The sequence below is a fragment of the Heterocephalus glaber genome, unplaced genomic scaffold (genome assembly GCF_053883595.1).
Source record: "Heterocephalus glaber isolate CG9 unplaced genomic scaffold, H.glaber_assembly_v1.0 deba00001140, whole genome shotgun sequence".
Lineage (NCBI taxonomy): Eukaryota > Metazoa > Chordata > Mammalia > Rodentia > Bathyergidae > Heterocephalus > Heterocephalus glaber.
In genome coordinates this window covers 2815614-2838483 of record NW_028258200.1, presented here as the reverse complement: position 1 = coordinate 2838483, position 22870 = coordinate 2815614, and the positions used below count along the sequence as shown (strand labels likewise).

The window sequence follows — 22870 nt, the reverse complement described above, 5'->3', positions numbered from 1 at the left end:
CTTCAAGAACCTGTACACAAAGGGACCCTCGGCCAAATGTTTTAATGTCACTGAAGAGCCATCCTTGGCTCTGAAAGAGCTCTGGAAGAAACATTTCAATATCCTCCACTGCATCAACCTCATTGACAAAGCCTGAGAAGATGTTACTTACTGGTCCTTAAACTCAGCCTGGAGGAAACTGGCCAGAATGTGTTGCTGAATATGACTTTGAAGAGTCCAGAGCACAGGGAGTGGAGGAGATTGTGTCCATGGACAACAGTATGGATCTAGACATGGATGGTGCAGACATAGAGGAGCTTGTTGAGGACCATAAGAAGGAGCTGACAATGGAAAAACTTGCTGAACTCCAGAGTAACCAGCAGAAGACTTGTTGAGGAGTATTCCTGAGGAAGTGGAAAACAGGGAGGAGTTTAGCAGTGATGTCATAAAATCCATTATGGAAAAATGGAATGAGTGCCAGGATTTCTTTGAGAAACACCACCCCAACATAACTGTAACAGAGTGCTGGATCTGATCAACTATGACATGGTCTCTCATTTCGGGGGGGGTTATGCAGCACAGGAAAACATAAGTGACATTACACAGACTTTTTCTTCAAAATCCATCCTGCAACTAAGCAACAAGAAAGGAAATCCCTGAAGATCTCTCTCTCCAAACAATAACCTCCTCCCTACCCACCTTTCTGTTCTCCACCCCAGAAGTCACTTTAAATGAGGGTAGTATTCTCTCTCTTTATACTTAACTGTACTTCGTTTCATATTTCTGTGGATAAAAACATACTTTCAAATGGATTAACTTTATGTACATTGAATCTTATGGAATGTGAACAAGGCCAAACTGCCTGTCATGTGGAGGCCAATGCAACAGTTTGGGTCACAAGACAACTGTTCGTGAAATGGCTGCACCAGGTGTTCACACCCACTGTTAAGAAATATTGATTTGGTTCACAACCAAAATCAGTTCTCTATCATGTTCGTAGGGGTCAGAACAGATTAACCTTATTTACTGTACACTGAACCTTATGGGGAAATTTGATTTAGTTCACAACCAATTCAGTTCGCAACCAGAATCATGGGACAAAGTAAGTTAGTGAACCAAGGTACCACTATACTGAGAAGCTCTTAGAACTAATAAATTCAGCAAGGTACTGGGATATAAAATGAACACACAAAAACCAATAGCATTCCTATTCCTGTACACCAATAATGAACCCACTGAAGAGAAATTAGGAAAACAATACCATTCTGTCTTCAAGAAAAAAATAAATATTTAGAAATTAACCTAATCAAGGAAGTGAAAGACCTCTACAGTGAAAACTACAGTAATCTGAAAAAAGAGATTGAAGAGGACATCAGAAAATGAAAAGACATCCTCTTTCTTTGATAGGGGAAACTAACATAATCAAAATGCCCATAATATCAATAGATAGATAGATAGATAGATAGATAGATAGATAGATAGATAGATTTAGTGCAATACCCATCGAAATACCATCAGCTTTTCTCTCTTAGAAAAAAACAATTCTAAAATGTATGTGGAACTAGAAGAGACCTAGAATAGCCAAAGCAATCCTGGGCAACAACAGCCAGGCAGGGGGTATTACAACCCCAGACTTTAAGTTATACTACAAAGCTACAGTAGTAAAACACAGTATGATACTAGAACAAAAACATATATTAACTAATGGAATAGAATAGAGGATGCAGAAGAAGTCCCAAGCACCTTCAGCCAGCTGATTTTTGACAAAGGGGCCTATAATATATATTAGAGAAAAGATACCCTCTTTAACAAATGGTGCTTGGAAAACTCCATATGCAGAAGAATAAATTTAGATCCATTTTATTAAAATAAAATCAAATGGATTAGGGCCAGGGATTTAGCTCAGTGGCACAGCGCCTGCCTAGCAAGCTCAAAGTCCTGAGTTCAATCCCCAGTACCAAAAGAAGAGAAAAAGATAGATCAAAGATTTAGATGTAAAAATAGAAAAACTGAATTTAGTGGAAAAAATAGTTAAACTTTTGAAGATATCATAGGCAAAGACTTCCTGAACAGAACCTCAATCACACAAGAAATAACCACAAGAATCAACAAACCAGATCATATCAAATTTAAAAGCTCCTGCATAGCACAGGAAACAACCAACAGAGTGAGGGGACAACCTGCAGAATGGGCAAAAAATTTTACCAGTTACTCCTCAGAGAGAAGACTAATATCTAGAATATATAAAGAACTGAAAAAATAGACTGCCAAAATAAACGATCCAATAAAAAACTGAAATGAAAAGACACTTCACAGGAGAAGAACTGCAAATGGCCAATAAATACATGAAAAATGTTGAGTAGTTTTGATCATTAGAAAGATGCAAATCCAAACAAAACACTGAGATTCCACTTTGCTCCAGTAAGAATGACCGTAGGACTCAAAAAACAACTAATGCTGGTGAGGTTGTAAGGGGGGAAAAAACTCTTCTACATTGTTGGTGGTAGTAGTACAACTACTTTCATTTGACTTGGCTGTACCTTTCCTGTATATTTTCCCAAAAGAGCAAAATTCATCATACTACATCAATGCATGAGTTCCCATGTTTATAGAAGCACACTCACGATAATTAAATCACAAAGAGGCCTCTATGCTCATCAACAAATGAATAAAGTATGGTATATATACAATAAAGTACTACTCAGTCAAAAGAAGTATAAATTTGAGTCTTTTTTAGGAAAATGAGTGGATCTTGAAACCATAATGCTAACTGAAATAAGTCAGTCAGAAAAGGTTAAATATCACATGGTTTCTCTAATATGAGAGACTCAAATCATAAACAATTTAAAGAGCAAAATAAGCAGGGACATGACTCTGGACATAGGACTGTGAGGGGACCTCAGGGACTCAGCCTGGCCACGAGCAGAGCCGGCCTTGGCGCAAAGCCTGCGGCGACTCAGAGCTGCGGGCTTTGCTTGGCTTCCACATCTCTTCTTGGAGCAGCGGCGGCCTGCAGGAGCACCCTGGGTGCTGGGTCTAGGGCCAAGCGGAAACTCTGGAACTGCGGATTCTCTGGGACGCTGGAGGGCGCACGTGAGAGGGCCCGGCCCAGCTCCACCGCCAGGGGGCGCCCAGTGGGAAGAGAGTCCAGGATGGGTACGCAGGCGCAGTCCCTACCCGTGGCCCAAGAGAGGAGAGAGGGCAATGCGGGACAGGGCGAGGCGTGGGGAAGGGCGGGGGAGAGGGGCGGGGCATAGAGGGGCCAGGAGTGGGAAGGGGTGGGGCAGAGGCTTGCTGAGTGGGCGGGGCGGGTAGGGACAGGGCAGGTCTGTGGGGCAGGGGCGTGCGGGGCAGGAGGAGCATGGTGGGCAGGGCGAGGAGTGAGGAGGGGCGGGGCAGGCATGGGGCCAGGCGAGGAGCGAGGCGGGGCTAAGGAGGCGGAGCAAGGCCTGGCTGGGGGCGGGGAAAAGCCGGCGGGGGGGGGGGGAGGCCGAAGAGGGACTGGGATAGGAGGACGAGGGTGCCGAGGCGGGGAGGAGGGCGGGGAGAGATTTGTGGGGCGGGGCCAAAAGCGCTTGGCCCGGGGCGGGGCGAGGCCCGATTGGGGCAGGGATAGGAGCTCGCGGGGGCGGGGTGAAGCCGGCCGGGTTGAGAGGACCCCGCGGGAGCCCTGGGCGGGGCGTAAGCGGCCCTGCGCGCCCCTTTCTTTCTTTCTTTCTTCCTCTGCCCCCGGCTCAGTCTCAGCTTTGCAGCCATCTGGGAGAGCGGACCTCGCCGCCCTTTCACGGATCGCCGCAGCTGCCCTAAAGGTCGGCGCGTGCACCGCCATCGCCCCCTCCCGCCCCTCTATGCCCTGCTGTCCGGGTTACCGCGGCCGCGCGCCGCTGCTCTGCCCTCTGCTGCTGCTCCTGCTCTGCACGCCAGTGCCCGGCGCCCCCGGGCCCGCACCAGGTGGGTGGCCGCTCCTGAGACCCCACGCCGCCGTCACCAGTCCTGCAGGACTAGCTCCCGCTTCCCACTGGACAGCGCTTCGCGCCTCCTCTCCCGGCGCTGCCCGGCCCAGCGCCGCCAGTTTCGGGGACGAACCCGGGGCCTCCGCATGGAGCTGCGCCCCCAACCCTAGTTTCTGGCTTTGTTTTGAGACAGGGTCTCCCTGAGTCACTAAGTGGCCCTGACTGGGCTCGAACTCGCGATACTCGTTCTTCGGCCTCCCAGTGTCCTAGGCTTCCAGGAATGTGCCCTGAGCGTCTTCCTCCCCCGGGGCCCGGCTGCTCCCCCTTAGCTCGGCATCCCCGGACGCGGGTCCCCAGCCCAGCCCTGCTCCCGTGTACTTCCTGCCTCTGCCTCCTAAGTGAAGGCGCCAGGCTCTAACAGCCCCGCTGCCTGAAGCTGCTGCCGGCGTCTTGTGCCTGGAAGCGGAGCTCCGAGGCGCGGGGCTGCGGTGAGGACGGCCCGGCTGGGGACCGAATCAACCCCGGAGGGACTGCACCCGGGCATGGGGCACTCGACCGGATCCTAGTGGGCTCGAGGTCTGGTCCTGCAATCGGACGCGAGGTGCAGAGGGTCGACACTGAACAGCACCTAATCTGGCCAGCGGTTCACTGGCTCCTAAAGGCCCTCAAAGGCAACTCAGAACGGACCTTCAAGCGGGATCAGCCGCAGAGGGGCCGGCTCTAGGGGCTGCACCTGGGTTGGGGCTGGACCCCGGGCTGCATGTAGAAGCTGCTTGTCCCCACTCCCAGGCTGGATGAGGATGAGCCAGGGACTGGGAGTGAGCAGCAGAAAGTTGATCCCCAGGGAACACCCCCCCCCCAGCCGGAAGTGGGTCCAAGCCCCTGGCAGTCGCGGGAAGTGGGGGCGGGGGGGTGCGACCTCATGGGATTCGCGTGAGAACTGAGATCCTGAATGTCAGTTATTCGTGGCACAGGACAAAGGTTTGTTTTAATCTTCCGGGCAGACCCGGTAGGACTAGGGATCCTTGGAGAGTCTTGAAACCTGGACCTCTGTCTGGGAGTGGAGGCCACCAGGCACTCTCCTCTGGTGACCTGGGCACTAAACTCTGCCCCGTGTGCAGATGTCGTCCCCAGTAGGAGTGCAGCTCCCCGCCCCCGCCCCCTTACTCAAGATCTCTGACCTGAGTCTGTGGCCTCTTGCCTATTTTCTTTTGAGCCTAGGACTAACCTGTGGGGCCCTTGCCCCGAAGGGTCCCTGTTCTAGCCAAAGAACACTTCCTGGGCTTTTTAGGAGGCTACTATTTCTTCATCAGGGACTTGCAGAGCTGCTGGGGCTCAGTCCTGTCTCCTACCCCTGCTGCACACGTGGGCATGCACTGTGTGCACCAAGAAGGAGGGTCGAAGCAAGACATGACATTCCCACAACCACCCTACCTCCTGCTCTGCTTCTTTTTTCACTTTAGCTTGTGCTGCAGGTCATTTGAAAGCTGAATTTTAGCCCAGGCTCTTGATAGGGCGGTGAAGGTAAACACATTGTTGGCTTTTCTCTGGTAGAAGCCCCACAGTGACAGTCTGTCACCCAGGGGTGATATTCAAAGTATTTAACAGTGTGACAGGAGCTCAGTGACATCAGAGAAGACTCAACCGAACAGATTCAGCCACAAACAATGTTTCCCCAGGGAACATCCCCCAGCTGGAAGTGGGTCCAAACCCCTGTGAGAGGGAGGAGAGTGGTCTGACCTTATGGGATTCTCATGAGAACTAAGATCCTGAATGTCAGTTACTTCGTGGCACAAGACAGTGGTTTGTATTAATCTTCCAGGAAGACCCATTAGGATTGGGGAGTGTCTGAGTGGATCCCATGGCCACTGAAGGCTTTAGCCCTATATGCTTAGTGCACACACAAGTCGACTAGAACCTGCAGTTAGGCTTTACTGGCACTGGGGACTGCCAGTTTCAGCCACCAAAGTCTCCACCAGGATCTACTATAGGCAGCCCTGAGACAGTTGTTAGATTTGTAATTGACTCTTCCCCTCTTTAAAAATATTTTAATGACAAAACAATACAAGCTCATTCTAAAAATAACTCAGAACAAAACAAGACAATAAAGTCACAACCTTCTATAAGTTTTTTTTGTTTTGTTTTGTTTTGTTTGGGGGGGGGGTTGGCACCAGGGATCAAACTCAGGACCTCACACTTGCCAGGCAGGTGCTATGCCACTCAACTAAATCCCCAGCCCTTCTAAGTATTTTTTTAACTAAAAAAATCTAAGCTATTAGGCAGAGATGAAACAAGTTTTTAAATAAATAGCTAAGGGGGCCAGGGTGTGTAGCTCAGTGATAGAGCACTTGTCTGGTACGTGAAAAGAAAGAAAGGAGAAATGTAAGAAAAGAGCGAAGAGCAACTTAGAACTTCTCTTGCTAATTTTCAATCATAATATGGCTCACACCTGCTATATCCCAGCAATTGTATAAACATTTATGTACTCATGGATTACGGTATAGCTATGTGTAGTGGAGTTGGGACTTAAACGCAGACATTCCAGCTCCACAGCACAGTAATCCTAATGTCGTTTACCCACATCATAGTGTTATTTGGCCCTGCTCATGGGTCTTTTGTTTCTCCAGTCCTGGGGATCGAACCCACCCCTTTGTGCATGCTAGGCAAGCACTGCATCACTGAGCTACACCCCAACCTCATTCATGCTTTTGAATCTGATGAAATGTTTCTTTACAACTCAACTAGAATTCCCATCTTGCAATATTTGCCCATGGTCTAGGGCAGGGGTTGGGACCAGGACTGCACATCCATGAGAGCATAGGTCCCTCCCTGGGGACAGTTTCTCAAGCTTTTGGGGCCATTTTCCCCCACAGGTATCCCCCACCCTTCATTTGAGGACATTGCTGTTCCTAAAAATGTGCCAGTACCTTCTGTCCTTCCACATGAGGACTTCAGGCCTGGGTTTCAGCGATGCCACCAGAACTTCTTGCCTTCGGCTGCCCTGGCTAAGGTTTTCATGCTCTGGGAACTGTTGGTGACATTCATACATCAAAGACTTGGAGAGTAGCTATCGTCTTATTCTCTATCTCTTTGCCATTTCACCCCTCAACCTGGGCTATCCTTCTGTTTTGTGGCCTGGATTCTCCATGCAGATAAGGAGACTGAGGGTCAGAGAGGTGGCATGACTGAGCTCATACAGCTGCTGCATAGCCCGCTTGGGAACTGAGCCCAGGTCTTTCTACCTTCAAAGCCCATGCACTTGACAGTGTATTATGGTGTCACTCCATTGTCTCATTTCACAATACATGTCTGTGCCAAGAGTAATTAATGTCTTGCTGCTTCTCTTCCTTTCTCGCTTTTCCCCACTTGTTAGAGGCCCTGTCATATGGTCCTTAACCCAAGATGCCTGCCCTATCTCCACAGCTGGAGATGTCAGGGGACATTTAAGGGAACATGTAAGTGACCGTCTTTGATGAGGCATTTCTTCATTGCAGTCCCTCCGTAGTGTGTCTCTTCCCTTGACTTAGGCCTTCTCAGCACCATGCTGGGGTGGGGGCCATAGATTCCCTGTGCCCTCTTCTCTGTTTTGAGGGTAGCATGGTGTCTTTTGTGTTTTCCTGATCTTTGGAGAACCCGGTGCTGTTGCACAATTAGTAGCCAAGGGCCACACACCATATACCAATGGACCAGCCTTTTATAACAGAAATGAGCAAACAAGGCTGACAAGGAGAAAAATTTGTCTTGCAAATGGGGCTTCTTGGTCTGTCTCTTCTTTTATGCATTTTGGTTAGAGATTCAGTTTTTACTGAGTGAAAGAAAACACAAAGGTGATGCTCACCGGCAACCTATAGTCTGCCACGGTGCTGGGGATGATAGGGAGTGGTGGGGACTGGGGCAGATGGGGAGACAGCCCCCTCCAAATCGGACCCACTCTTCCGTCCCAGCTACTTCTGCCAGGTAGAAATTTAGGCCTGACATAGATGGATAATATGATTTTTCAAGAAAAGCTGAAAGTTGAGATTTTTGTAGAAAATCTTGGGATTCTTGGACACTGGTAACTGCTTAAATGTTTTTCAATATTTTCTCTAGCCAAAACAGACTAAAAATATTAACAAGCTGACAAAAACAAGTCTGCAGATGGTGGATTGTACAGTTGTAGTCCCAAATGCCTGATTAAGAGACCAGGGCAGTAAGTCTCCTTAACTCATCACGCCCAGCACCTTCCGAGTGCAGTGGCCCCATCAGAATCCCTAGGGTGACTTAGGAAACTGCAGAGATTTCAGGGCCTGGGGGATCATAGCTATAGATCTGTAGACTCAGGATCCCTGGGTTGGGCCCTGGGTGCCTACAGTTTTTCAAAGTACTGTAGGTGCTGCTCTTGGGCAGCCAAGTTCATTCCAGGGAAAGATTTCCAAACTTGTCTCATGGTCAGAGATCCCCCAGGCTACTGATAGAAGAACAGCTTCCTAGTCCTGCTTTCTGGCAATGCTGAGTCAGTGAGCCAGGCAGGGATGGGGCCTGAGACGTTTTTAAAGACATTCCTGTCCAGGAAGTCTGGAAAATCTTTGCACTCGCCTCCCTGAAGCTCAGTGATGGAAAGACTTGCTCAGAGCCCCAGTCCACCCCACCCGCCAGGGACTCCCAGAGAAGGCTCTTTGGGGCCTGCCCACCAGGGCAGCTGTGAACAGTGTAAGGCCTACAGCAGCAGACGTACAGCTGGCATATGTAGGGAGCTCTGTGTACTCCTGACACACAGGAGACATGGAGAGGGCAAATTTGGCTCTGCAGTGTGGCTAGGGGAAGCCTCCAGCTTAGGCCCAGCCTCCCAGCTTTGGCAAGCAGCAGCAGAGTCCTGGTGGGACATCTGGAGGGTGCCAGGCATTGTTGTCCCTGTTGTTACTAGTCAGGATCCAGGAGCTGGACATAAACCTGGTAGGTCTGGGAAGGACCTGGGGCTGAGAGAAACCTGATTGGTGAGTTTCCTGACTGCTTCTCAGAGCCTGGGGGCTGCAAAGGGAAACAGAGAATAAGAGCATGCACCCTGGGTACGCCACACCTCTCCAAAGCAACATTGCTCTAGTGTACGTAGGTGTCCATATGAGATTCTTTTTGAGATTAAGTACAATGGTCAAAGAAGTTTGAAAAACTTGATCTAACCCAATTTCTTCCCATTAATGATGGGGAAACCAAGGCCCCACCTCTGATAGACTGCTGAGAAAATAGAGGAGTATTACTGAAGAGACAAAAGCCATTCCGGAAATATAGACTCAAGTCTCAGCTCTGCCACGCTCACTGTGCCTTCAGACCTGACTGTCCACTTCTGTCAGCCTTCCTTCCTTTGCTTTCTCACCTGGGAGGCAGTCTAGGTTACAATGGTGGCAAACCTATGACACATGTGCCACAGTGGGCTGTTTGTATCATTGGAAGCTCTAAAAGGTTCGCCGTCACAGATCTAGATCTTTCTGTCAGTATCTGAACCTGGTGTCTGTAACCTAAGGACTACAAATTTCAAGGATCCATAAATTTGCTTTCAAAAACTACATCTCTAATTTTTCTAATCTCCAAGTGAAATTTATTATTTCCTTCAATTATGAATATTACCAACAAATCTCAATACATTAGCAGCATCTGTGATTTTGCTACCAGAAGGGAAAAAAACAACATTTTTCTTCTGTCATTAGAGTTGCAGGTAACTCAAGATAAGGTACACACTCATCAATACTTCAAAGTTACCATAGTTCCCAAGTTTCCCATTAGGTCTTATTTAGCAAATACTAAAGGACCATGTAATTTCAGGCTCTGTTTTTTTTCTTTTTTCTTTTTCTTTTTTTTTCCTCTACTGGGAAAGGAACCCTAGAGCTGCTCCACCACTGAGCTACATCCCCAGCCCTTTATATTTAAATTTGAGACAGTCCAGGTAAGTTGCTTAGGCTGGCCTCAAACCTGGAATACCCCGGCCACAGCATCCAGAATAAGCTGAGGTTACAGGCCATGATCCCCTGCAGCTAGCTAGCTCTTGCATCTTGAAGAAACCAGGGCAGCTCCTTTGAAGTAGAGGGTTCAGAAGTCCTTCTGGGTGTCCTCTATCTCCCGAACCCTGGCGGCTCAGAGATACTTGCACCAACCTCGGGCAGGTGACAGCATGTTTTATAGTAACAACTGTAGCCATCACTTTGACCTCCAGGCTCAACCAAACAGCAGCCCAGGCACTGTGTGGAGAAACAGTTCATCCACTCCTCACAGCCCCAGGAGTAAGTTCCATTATTATCCCCATTCTGCAGATTCACTCAACGAATATTTCCACTTACAGCACTTAAAATCTTTACTTTTCTAGAATTTACACTGAGAGTAGGGGGAGAAAACAAATAGAAAACATAATGAAAATGTGTGTTGGAGTGCTGGCGGGTAGGGGTGGTATCAGCATTTTGTCTCACTGAGGCGGAGTGGAGCCCGGGCAAGCAGGTGAAGTTAGCCTGTGGAAAACCAGGAAGAGTGCTCGGGTGGGAACAGGGATGCAAATCCCTAAAGCAGGAGCCCGTGTGGCCTGGCCAGGAACCTCAAGGAGGCCATGGCTGAGCGCAGGGATGCAGGGAAGCATAGCTGGAGGTGAGGCTGAAGCCGTTCCCTCCTTGGGCCTCTTGCGCCACCACCAGAACTGTGTCTGTCGCTCTGAGAGGGAAGCAGCTGCAAGTTCTGAACAGAGGAGGACCTTGGACATCAGATCAAGATCCTTCTGAAGGAACCCTGGCTGCAGTACTGGAAGCTGCATTGTGAAAAAGTCCTAGGATGGATGAGAAGACGAAGTCACTGGAGATGAAATGGCAGAGTTAGTGGACACGAGGCAGCACCTGGCCCCAGGCATCCTGGCCCAGGGCCCTCTCGCAGGGTCTCACAGTCATGGTTCTCTCTTCTCTCATCAGGGCCCACACCTGACAGCCTGGAGTCATTGGATGTCGTGCACCCCGTGCGTGTGGATGCAACTGGAACCTTCCTGTCCTTCGAGCTCTGGCCACGCATGGTGAAGAAGCGGGCAGCTCCAGATGCAGATTCAGATTCAGGGCCTGCACCCCATGCCACACCCACCTTCTTCCAGCTTCGCTATCGCGGACTCGAGCTGCACTTCAACCTCTCAGCCAATGCCCAGCTGCTGGCACCAGGCTTTGTGCTCGAGACGCGGCGAACGGGTAACCTGGGCCACACGCATATCCAGCCCCACATGCCTGCCTGCCACCTGCTGGGCCATGTGCAGGACCCACAGCTTGAGGGCGGCCGAGCAGCCATCAGCGCCTGCGATGGATTGGTGAGTCGGGGACCCTGCCTGGCCTCGTGGTTTGGTCACGCACAGTGCCTTCCTCTGCTGGCCTTGTGATAGCACAAGGCCTGTTGTTCACTAGGACAGCAGGTTCTAAAGTTTTACCTGAGCCAGAATCACCCTTGGGTTTGTTTTTTGGTTTTTGTTTACCAGTACCAGGGATCGAACTCAGGACCTTGCACTTTCGAGGCAGGCACGTTGCCACTGAGCTAAATCCCCAGCCCCACCCTTGGGTTTTGACAAGCAGGTGTGGGAGGGGAGCTAGCACTTGCCCTTCTGAGAATGTCCTGGGCAACACTGATGCTGCAGGACCCACCTGGAACATCACCATGGAGCCGATCAGTCGACCCTCTTGGTTTGGTGTCGGCTGGGCCTGCTCCTCCATAGACCCCCTTGGTCTCCCTGGACAGGCCCGCGTCTTAGTCCCTTTACTCGTCACTGAGACACAATCCCCAACACTCACAACTTAAAGGTGAGATTTATTTTGGCTCCTTTCAGTCTGTGGTCTGCAGGCTCCAAAGAAGAACGATAGCAGAGGGGTCTGGTAGACAAAATGCTGCTCACCTCATGGCAGACTGAGGCCAAAGGCAAAGACAGCAGAGGGCATAGCCGGGGCAGAAAATAGACCCTCTCAGGCCAGGCCCCACCTCCTAAGAGCAAGTCAGCCATAAGTCCCATCATCCAGTCACCTTCAACAAGCCCATCTCCGAGCACACGAGGCTCTTGGGGGACATCTAGATATGAGTCATGACCCTTCCCCTTGCTCTTTAGCCAATCTGCAAGGGTCTTCAGGCCCCTCAGCCCCTCTGCCCAGACCAGAGCTCTGGGGAAAGTAGGCCTCAGTTTCCGGGCCTTGTACCCTAATTGCCTCCCCTGCTGCAGCTGTCAGAACCACTGGTGCTAAGGGTGGCACAGGGCCCCGCTCTGCTCCTGCTTTGTGCCCAGTGCTGCCCTCCAGCTCTGAGGATGGGGTGTGGGAGCAGGGAAGATGGGCATATGTTCTTGGCCATCCACTGTTCCCATAGGGCCCTCACATAGATGTCTCACGAAAAGGATGAGCTGTGGTGGCAGAGGTCCTAAGGACAGGGCAGAACCCAGCACAGGCTGCAGAGAGCCCAGGCCTTGGAGGCCCCATACCCTGCCTCCTCATCCATGGAATCCTTGCCTGCTCAGTATCACCTTGTGGACCCTGGGCAGCATCTGCGCATACCATGCATGGTTCCCATTTTACAGATGAGGAAATGGCTCAGAGAAGACTTTTCCTTATATCTCTGGTCATCCAGGGCTAGAGACTGCATGCAAGCTGGGTCTCTGGTGTCCAGAGTGGATGCACTGTCCTACCCTCCAAGCTCCTTGGGCCTTTGTAACCCAAGCAAGGTAGATTTGGTGCCAGAGAGAAGGGATCCAAGGGATCCACCTTCATCCCTGCTGAGGTTCTGAACATCCCAGGGAGGTGGGCTGCCTTAGGATGCTTCCCATTCCCTCCCTTTTCTCAGAGGATGTACCAAGGCACCTCTGCCTGTTTCCCATCTCTAGGCAGCCCTGGGCCCAGGGAGTGGGCTATCCTTGTGGCCGTGGACATCCCAGTGGCTTGGATGTGGACAGGGCTGCTTGTGGAGTGACCACCGAATCAGGGAGGCCAAGGGCAGATCAAAAGGTCTGGCCAGCTGGGAGAGGCACAGTGGCTGGAGAAGCAAAGTAGCCTGAAGGCATGGGCATGGGCTGCTGGGCTGGAGCCCACTTACAGGACTCTGCAAGGAGCACTGTCATCAGATTTAGGTGCAGACCATTTCTCCCTCCTCGTGGGGTGTGCCTGGGGCACAGCATCCTAAGAGAGGGGCTCTAAACTCCACTTCAAAGGCCCTGGCTGTGCAGAGGGCAGGAAGGACATTCCAGCAGAGAACAGAGTGTAGACAGAGGTCCAGAGGGAGAGAAGTGCTATGCCTATCTGTGGCAGGCACAGGGTGGGCTCAGTGGGGTGGGATGGGTCTCGGGTGGTAGAAAGGGCAGCCAGGCACCAGCCCTCCCTGTGTGACCCTGTTGCTTCCTCCCCAGAAAGGAGTTTTCTGGCTGTCTGGTGAGGACTACTTCATTGAGCCCCTGGATGGGGCTCCAAACCAGCCTGGCCATGCACGGCCCCACGTGGTGTATAAACACCAGACCACTGAGAGGTGGGCAGAGCAAGGAGACATCCAGGCTTCACGTACCTGTGGGGTACAAGGTATGCTCATCCTCTGGCTTGTGGCACTGGAGGGTCTGGGGACTTGGAAGGCCTTTCTGGAAGCCTCTCAAAATATCCTTGTATTTCCCTTGGACACAAGTGACACAGAAGGACAGGCAGACATGTTGCCATAGTCTGGGTCTTTAGATGCCTCTGGATCTGGCCTTACCTGCTCTCCCCACCTCACTCCACGTCTCTCTCCTTTCCCCCTCCACATGGCTGTGGCATCACTGGCTCTGCCAGCCACTATTCCTCACATGTCCTAGCCAGCTCCAGCAGGGCCCTTGGGTAGACACTCCCTCCCCTCCTTGTTCTGGGTTCAGAACAACTGGGGACCTAGAGCACAGTACCCAGGGTCCCCTCTACAGAATGGCCGTAGTGCTAGCCAGTCCAAGAAAAAGAGCCAACCACTGAGGGCTGCTGAAGTTTGAAGACTGCTTGGCTAACACTAACCCCAAGCTGCCCACAACTCAGGTCTCTGTTTGCTGGAAAAGTTGTCCACACAAACATTCCTTCTCTGCATCAATTTCCCCAGCTTTGTGGGTGTGATTCCTCAGGGCAGCGGATCCTCAGTGGGGTCAGCCAGGTTGAGACTTGGTCCTCCGGGGTAGAGGTTAGACCAGGAGTCTCTGCATGTGGTGTCAGGGAAAGAAAGCCAAGGAGATGGGCCAGCCTCTTATGGACAAGGTCACCCTGGAAGTACATCAGCTAATCATATTTCTAGGAGTAATCCTGGAAATTGGGATCAGAGAAGGGAAGTAACCAGGCCAAGGACACACAGCACAGTCTGGGGCAGCCCCAGAAAGGGAATTGGGCCTCTCCCTTCTGATTCAATTCTGTTCACACTGTGCCAGAGACAGCTCATTTAGGAAAGGCCCTGGGGACATGGGCCCTGGGCCATCTAACCCCACCCCATTGGGTCCTTAGTGTCCCCAGAGCTGGAGCGTCAACAAGAGGACTGGGAGCAGCCACAGCCGGGGAAGCAACAGCGGCAGAAGCGTTTGTACCATGGCTCAGTCAGCAAGGAGAAGTGGATAGAAACCTTGGTGGTGGCTGATACTAAAATGGTGGAATACCATGGGCAGCTGCAGGTGGAGAACTATGTGCTGACCATCATGAATATGGTGAGGCCATCACGGTGATAGTGATGCTATTTGGTGGGGGAGGCAAGGTATTGGCAGTAGGTGTCATTCAAGGTGGGTGTGGGGCAGAGTAGCTGGCAGGCTGCACCCCAGACCTGGGTCTAGGCCTCAAACAGGAAGGAGGGAGTTCCAGGTTCCCAAGTCCATGGGGGGACACGACCTGGCAGGGGCACCAGGAGAGAGCAGCAGCACAGGGCACTACCACAGGGCTCCTCAGACATCATCCAGCTGCATGACACATGCCCCTCCCCTGCTTTGGCCACGACAGTGCCAGGTAGGATGCTGCTTCAGGACACTGTGGGTGCCATTCCACTCACTGGCCCAGCTGGCACTTGGGAGGGGAAAGGGACACCAAGAAGGCCACTGTCCTGTGCTGCCTGGGAGCTCACAGACCATGTGGTTCATTCATCCTGCCCTGAAGTAAACCCTCTCCTGTGTCCAGACCTGGGCTTGGTGCTGGTAACACAGATGTGCCCTGCCTAGACTTGAACGTGCATTAGAGGGAGAGGGATCTACACAATTCTTGGTCAATCATCTGGGAACCTTGAGCAAGTAACTCATCTGTGAATGAGGAAGGAGGGTAGGACCTCATGGGGCTGAAAATCTGCTCTTGGTCTGACATGACACTTGAGTCAACAGGGCCCCAAGAAGTGAGTGGCATGCAGGACACCCAGCAAAGCACTGGAGAGCTGCATGGGCACCAAGTCTGCTATGGTTCCCTGGTGAGGGGCACTGTGGATCCCAGAGCTGGATGTCGGGCCAGCAGTGCCCTCCCCAAGGGGCAGATGGGAGCCTTTGAATAGCCAGGGTACTCCTGAAGCCCCTGGAAAAAGATCTCAGCCCTAGCACTCTCAGCAGCCCCATACAGGCCACTGCATAGCCCTGTTTCTCTCCAGCTATGAGCTCCCACAATCCAACCATCTTCTGAAAGCCCTACCTATAAGCACATGAGGATCTTGGAGGACATTTTCATATAAACCATAACATTCCACCCCTATCCCCTGAAAGACTCAGGCACATCCCTTTTTGTAAAATGCATTCAGTTCATCTCTAAGAATTGCCAAAGCTCTAACAGTCTCAATATTGCTGAAAAGTCCAAAGTCCCTTCTGAGGCTTAAGGCAAACTCTTTGCTATGAGCCCCTGTAAAAATCAAAAAAAGTTATGAAACACCACTGCCATACAATGGCACAGGGTAAACATTCCCCTTCCAAAAGGGAAGAATGGAGATAAAAAGCAATGGGACCAAAGCAACACTGAAACACAACAGGGCAAACATTAAGTCCTGTAACTCTGTGCCCAGCACCCAGGGCAATCTGTGGTGTGATGTGAACTCCAGATGAGTTGGGCAACCCCACCTCTAAGGCATTGCCAGTGATTGTAGCCCTCATGGCTTTTCTCTTGGGGTGGCTCTGCTGATTGCTTGTGGCTTTCCTCAGACATTCCCTGTTCCTGGCTTCTCCATCTTCCTGGAGTCTCCACTGTGCTTTTGGCTTCGCTGTCATAGCTTCATGTACAGCCCTCTCGGGCACACAGCCTGGCCTCCCAGGCCTTCTGAAATCTGGTGGGAAGCCTCCATGAGTGCACAGCTCATATTATTCATGCCTATAAAACCAGCACCACATGGACGATGCCAAGGTCTGCAGCTGCCAGGTCTAACAGTAGCCAGGCCCTTTTGCCTCATGGCTGCAGGGGCCTCCAAGTGCCTGGATGTTTGAGCACCATGAACAGAATCCCAGGAAGCCAGCCAGTTTCCTAGGTGTCTTTTCTCTAACAGGGTACTCTGGGGCTCTCGTCTCAAAGCAAAGTCTCACTTTTGCAATTTTGAGCCTGAGAAGGTTGGGGTCTTGCTGATTCCTTACATGCCATTAATCCATTTTTCCTATCATCCTGATCCAAAATACTTGGCTTCTTTTTAATGGTGATCTTTTCATCCAGGCTCTCCTGTGCTCCATATTCACAGACCTCAACTTTATAGGACCTTCCTTTTCAATGGGAACTTCTCAAATCACTCAGCTGTGCTGTTTGCTCATGATTTTCAGTGTAGAGCAGGCCAAAAGCCCTCAGCAGTACCCCTGCCATAGCCTAAATGTTGGGCTGCCTTGAAACTTCCTCTGCCAGATTAATTAATCTTCTTCTCTTAATCTCTGTCTCCTGCAAAGCCTCAGGTCATGAGCAAAATGTAGATAAATTTTCTACCAGAGCATAACATACATGGTCTGGAGTCCACATGCCAGTGGAGTCTTTGTTCCCAACTGAAACCTTCTGAGCCTGTTCTTTACTGTCTACCTTCTTTTTTTTTTTTAGTACTGGGGATCAAACTCAGGACTTCCCACTTGCCCAACAGGTGCTGTGCCACTGAGCTACATCCACGACCCTGCTGTCTACCTTTTTTTTTTGGTACCGGGAATCAAACTCAGAATCTTGCACTTGCAAGGCAGGAGTGGCGCCACTGAGCTAAATCCCCAGCCCATACTGTCTACCTTATCAACATTCTGGTCTTCTGAGCTCTGCCCAGAATCTCCAGACCTTTCCAAACTCCTCCTGTGAACCATTTCCAAAGGCTTCTGAACCACCTGGTCAGGTAGTGTCACAGCAACAACCTCATTTCTGTGGTATCAAATTCTATCTTAGTCACTTTCTTCATTGCTGGGACAAAATACCCAACATCCACAATTTAAAAAGCAGAGGGATTTTTTTGGCTCATGTTTCAGTCTGTGGTGAGCTGGCTGCAAGGCAGGACAGCATGGCAGAGGAGAAGCTGCTCATATCATGGTGGACAGAAAGTGGAGAGAGAAGTTGGGAACTAGGACAAGAGATAAACACTTCCAGACCATGCCCCAGGGACCTGCCTCTTCTGCCCAGACCTACCTCCTAATACCAAGTCATCTATAAGCCCTCATAATCCAATCACTTTACAAAAGCCCACCACTGAGTACATGAGACTCTTGGGGGACATCTAGATATAAACCATAACAAGCCACATCTCTTGGACAGGTGGCTGGCCTGTTTCATGACCCCAGCATTGGGAACCCCATCCACATCACCATTGTGCGCCTCATCCTGCTGGAAGATGAAGAGGTGAGAGGCTATATGGCCCCATTCTGCCTCCTGGCGGTGGGCACTGGCTACTGAGCCCTCCTGCCTATACCCTGAGTTGCCCTGGATGGAAACGCACAGCAAAGGCCCCTGGGCCTGGACAGTTTCCTCCATTACCCTTTAGTCCCTAACTCTCCCTCTGTCAGGTCTCTGGTGCCAGGGTCCCAAGAGTACCTGCAGGAAGGATGGAGGCTGGAGGCTGACTGCTTGTCCTCCCACTCCCCCCTGGCCTCCTGCTTCTTGCCTTTGTATGGTGAGAATTGGGCCTGTCCTGTGGGAGTCCAGGGCAGGCATGAGTGGTCACTGTCTCTGCCACAGAAGGACTTAAAGATCACACACCATGCAGATAACACCCTGAGAAGCTTCTGCAAATGGCAAAGAAACATCAACATGAAGGGGGACGCCCACCCCCAGCACCATGACACAGCCATCTTGCTCACCAGGTATACCTGCCATGGGAATGTGAGGGCAGAAAAGCTGCCCCCTGAGGGAGGAACTGAGGGTAGAGGGGCAGTGTGTCTGATCAGTTTGCACAGCTTTGGCCTGAAGCTGGATTCTATCAGCACTGGGGAGTCTTTCTATTTCACAGTAATTGTGGATTTGCATTAGGTTGTCAGAAACAATGCAGAGAGGCCCTGTCTCTCCTCCATGCCATTTGCCCACTGGTAACATGCTGCATGGCTGAAGTGCAGTATCCCAAGCAGGAGGTAGACATGGATATAGTCCACTTAGAGAGATCTTATCAGGCCTCCGTGTGTGTTTGCATGTGTGTGTGTGTGTGTGTGTGTGTGTGTGTGTGTATGCATTTGTGTTCAGGGCTGTGCACTTTATCACTGTGTAGGTTCAAGTGTCCACCCTCAGTCCAGATACAGAGCAGTTGCAACAGAAGGCTATCTTGTGTCACTTGTTTATGTCACAGCTGCCCGCCCATCCCCCACCTCTGGCATCTATTCATCTTACCAGAGGCCATGTGTTTAAGCTCCATGTGGACTTATTTTCCCTCTGCTGAATGCCGTGGCTTCTATCAGCACCTTAACTGAGACAGAAGCAAACCTGTTCTGGGCACGCGTCTGTACCCTAGGCCCACATGGTTGTTTGGTGGGTTGTGTGTGACTGAGGGCACCTGCTTCCCAGTGGTCACCTTGTTGGCCTGATGTCACAGAATGGCAAGGGGCGTCCTCCTCAAGTCCTCTCTTGGGTGAGCATGGGCCCTGCCTGGCCTCCTCTGAAGGCTGCATCTCTCCTCCTGTGCAGGAAGGACTTGTGTTTAGCCATGAACCAGCCCTGCGAGACCCTGGGCCTGTCCCACGTGGGGGGCATGTGTCATCTGAACCACAGCTGCAGTGTCAGCGAGGACACTGGCCTGCCGCTTGCCTTCACCGTGGCCCATGAACTCGGACACAGGTACCACACCTCTCCTCCCTGCCACCCCAGACCCCAGCTTCAGCTTCCTGACCCAGGGCACCAGCCAGCCAGATCCATAGGTCAGGAAATCCTGATGAAACTTTCTTGGGTGGGAGACCCAACTGCACCAGGCCACATATAGCTCCTGCACTGTCCTCATCCACCCCTCGGCCAGGCTGCTTCCCTGTTGAGCAGGAGGGAGGCATGCAGGGCATATCTGGGGCTGAGCTGGTGCGGACTTATTGGAAGGGGTTTGAGATGAGCCCAGAGCCCTTAGCTGTCCCTATTCCTTCTGCTCTGTGACCTGGACAAGTGCCAAGCTCCAGCACTCTGTGTGCTCCCTATAGATTGAGGGGTGGATGCAATGAGTCCAAGATGCCCCATCTGACACCTGGGCCTAGGGCTCATCTAGAGCATGGCTCATGCCCTCTGCCATCTGTGCCCAGGCTACTTAGCTGCTGAATATAGCAGCACCTTAGATGTCCAGCAGGCTGGTCAGAGCAGGACAAGGCGTGGAGTCACCCACTCAGATGTTCTGGTGACAGCCACACCTAGGGCTGTGAAGCCATTGGTAGAAGAGCTCTCTGCCCCATTCTGCCACTTCCTAGCTGTTAATGGGCTCAGTTCTTAGCCCTCTGCCAGCAGTGTCAAGGACTGGGGAGATGGCACTTCTGAAAGATCCTCAAGAAATATTTTCCCACGTCCTTCCCGAGAGTGATCTCTGGAAACTTTTCTGGAAGGTGGTAGCTTGGATCTCTTGACTCAAGGACACACCATGGGACAAGAGATAGAGGGCAGGAGGCCATCTGCCTGCTGGCTCTTGGTGTGGGTGAGGTGCATGGCCATAACAGATTCCCAGCCATGCCACCTACTTTGTTAGCTACTTTGGGGGCACAGACAGCTGCTCTGGGTCCCTGGCCCTTGGGTCAAGCTCAGGCTAATGCACCTGACAGAAGAGCTCAGGGGACACCAGTTATCATACCCACATTGGGCACTAAGGAAATGGCTCAGAGAGGGCATGTGGCCATCATAAGGCCACAGAGCCATTCAGTGGCAGAGGCAGCCTAGGGGACCCTTGGGGGAAGGGCAGCCCATGGCCTCCCCTGGCTCACCCGCCCCTGGGGCCTGTGCTCTCACACAGTTTTGGCATGCATCATGATGGAAGCGGCAATGACTGTGAGCCTGTTGGGAAACCGCATTTCATCATGTCTCCACAGCTCCTGTACGACTCCGCCCAGCTCACCTGGTCCCGCTGCAGCAGCGAATACATCACCAGGTTCCTCGAGTAAGTCTCTCCCAGCCTGGGTGCTCTGTCCTGACCTCCCAGTCACAGTGCAGGGAGGGAGGCAGGTGGTGGCAGCACAGTGCCAGTGAGGAGGGACACACAGCCCAGATAGGAGCAAGCCCAGGGCCCCTAGGTCCCCCTGGAGGGGACTCCTGTGCAGGAGATCATGGATACAGGTGAGAAAGAAGGATGCTCCCAGCAGAGGACACAAGCAAGTCCAACTGTCTGGCCAGGAACTCCTTTCCCACCTCCTCTCTTGGGTTAGCAGGCAGCCTGGCCTCCTCTGAGGCTGCCTCTCTCTGCCTGTGCAAGAAGGACTTGTGTGTAGCCAGGCATATGTGATGTTCTCAGAGAAGTGCAAAGTCATAAGAAGGGCTCTGGGCAAAGGCTGCAGAGGGTGTGAAGATTGAAGGCCACACGTCCCATTAAGAAGCAGGGGAACTGAAATAGCTTTTTCCTTTCTTTTATTGTCTCTTAATTTGCTAAGATATTTCCTAATATTTTACATAAGAAAAAATTTAATTCCCATCTTCACGTGCACAGTTCCCATTTTGCAATGCTTGGGATAGAACCCAGGGTTCTGCACATACTAGACAAGAGCTCTGCCACTGGGCTGCTCCCCCAGCCCCAAATGCTAGTTTTAAATGCTCAAGTATGCATAAGAATATGCACAATTCATCTTTCAGCACACACATTTACTGGCCAGTGGAGATGCTGCTCAAACTCACTCAGTTATTTCCAGAGTTATTTTTTTCCTTAATATGTGCACTCTGCCTTCAGTGTACTGATGAGTAAAGAGAGACCGCAAGCAGGAGCTCTGCAGTAATCTTTCTTTCCTTTCTCCTATGTCACCCTTGTTAGTGAAGTGACTGACTCCAACCAGCAAGGAACCCAAGTGAGAATGGGTGACAAGGATCCTGTCGTTTCTGTTGTTTAGGGTCATTGCCTTCTTTCTGCTTTCGAAGCATGACTGGATATAGCATAAGGCCTCTGCTCTGTCCATGTTCCTTTCTCTGTCACTGTCAACGTGATGAATGTATCTTTACACACTTGGTTGCTGTCTTACTGACTGACCTACATGTTGTGATCTGCCAGAACTCTGTGCTCAGGGGGGCAAAGATGTGGCAAGGACAGTGGGCAGATATGGGTGTGTCTCCTCTGCTTGTGCCCAATCTTCCATGTCCCACGGGACCTTACTTAACAAAGCTTGAGTTCAGAGACCCTGAGAATTCAAGATAGTGACAGCAGAGCTTTTGGTCACCTGGTTGTCCTTTAGAAATAGCTTGCCAATTAAAAATATTACAGGTCCTTCTTGCCTTAAAGAAAGAATTGGATGTGACAAGCTAAACGATGTCAAAAGTTTATTTGAAAAGTGAGAGATGAATGAGGTAAGGAAAGAACTAGCTCTGTAAAGCAAACTTGGGCTGAACAAAGAGAGGAAAGGATAAAAGCAAAAATCAAAGTACACTCTACATCTAGGAAACAGACTAGACGCAGAGTGGGCTACCCTGAAGAATCACAGTAGTGGGCTCCTCATGCATCCCATCTCTTTTATGCCATCCACATCTCATAAGAGCCCATAAGAAGTTCGACATACAAGGTCCTGAGAATTATTTGGCACTGACCTGGGATCTTGTAGTTGACAGGTCCTACTTATTTCCCCAACCAGCTTTGCCATGCCCTATCTCCTGTATCATTTCCCTCTAAAAGACAAAAATTCTATAAATCTTGATAAGGTGTTGAAGGAGCAGTGGTCTCTGTCTTCTATATCTTCCTCAAGCTGGAAGGGGCTGTAGACCCTACCTATTAGGGATTATGTACTCTCCAACTACCTTGGGGTACTATGGCTATGTTGAAGAAAAAAGAACCTGTCAGAAAATACTGAGAAAAAAGTTAGTGACCCTCAAGCTGACTGTGTGAAGGGAGAAAAAAAAACTATTAGCTCAAATGTGAAGAGCAGGTCAGATTTCCATGCTTCCTGTAGAGAAGAATGTATATTAGGTATGTCAGATAAAGTATCAAGAGTCTGAGAGCCATGGCCTTAGCAATATCTTGTTTGTTTATCTGTAGCAGCACTGGAGTCTTGCCTTTTGAAGAGAAATCTCAAGTCTTCCAAAGGTTCATAGAAGTAACTTTTTCCTTTTAGATGATCTTGTTCTTTAGACAGTTCAGGTGGGACTAGTTTTAATCTAGAAAGATGAATCCAATTATCTATCTCTGCTACCTTTAACTGCAGTGGGTGTTGCAAGGATCACTGAAAAGAGGCCTTTTCATTTTGGCTTTAACTGGTCTGCTGGTGTTCCCTCTCTCTAAATTTTCACAAGCACTTGGTCTCCAGGGTAGACACTAGGTGGTCCCCCTGGGCCAGGAGCTGGCAGGACTTTGTTCCCATACATTTGGATAGCTCGTTATACTTGGCCCAAATTGACGAGATACAGTTAGAGTCTTGTAGTCTCTGAGTCTACTGTCATATCAGA

General features: G+C 50.7%; 1 protein-coding gene across 1 annotated transcript in view; it reads left to right on the top strand.

The window, feature by feature from the left end:
- The first annotated feature begins 3966 nt into the window (after positions 1–3966).
- Positions 3967–22870, top strand: part of Adamts7 (ADAM metallopeptidase with thrombospondin type 1 motif 7) — a 50535-nt gene continuing 31631 nt past the window's right edge. Inside the window, 8 exon segments of the mRNA XM_087210296.1 lie at positions 3967–10793; positions 10796–11232; positions 13300–13465; positions 14393–14589; positions 17603–17686; positions 18023–18147; positions 18959–19108; positions 20250–20393. Of these exon segments, the coding sequence (XP_087066422.1) occupies positions 10751–10793; positions 10796–11232; positions 13300–13465; positions 14393–14589; positions 17603–17686; positions 18023–18147; positions 18959–19108; positions 20250–20393 (1346 nt within the window). The 5' untranslated portion in view covers positions 3967–10750.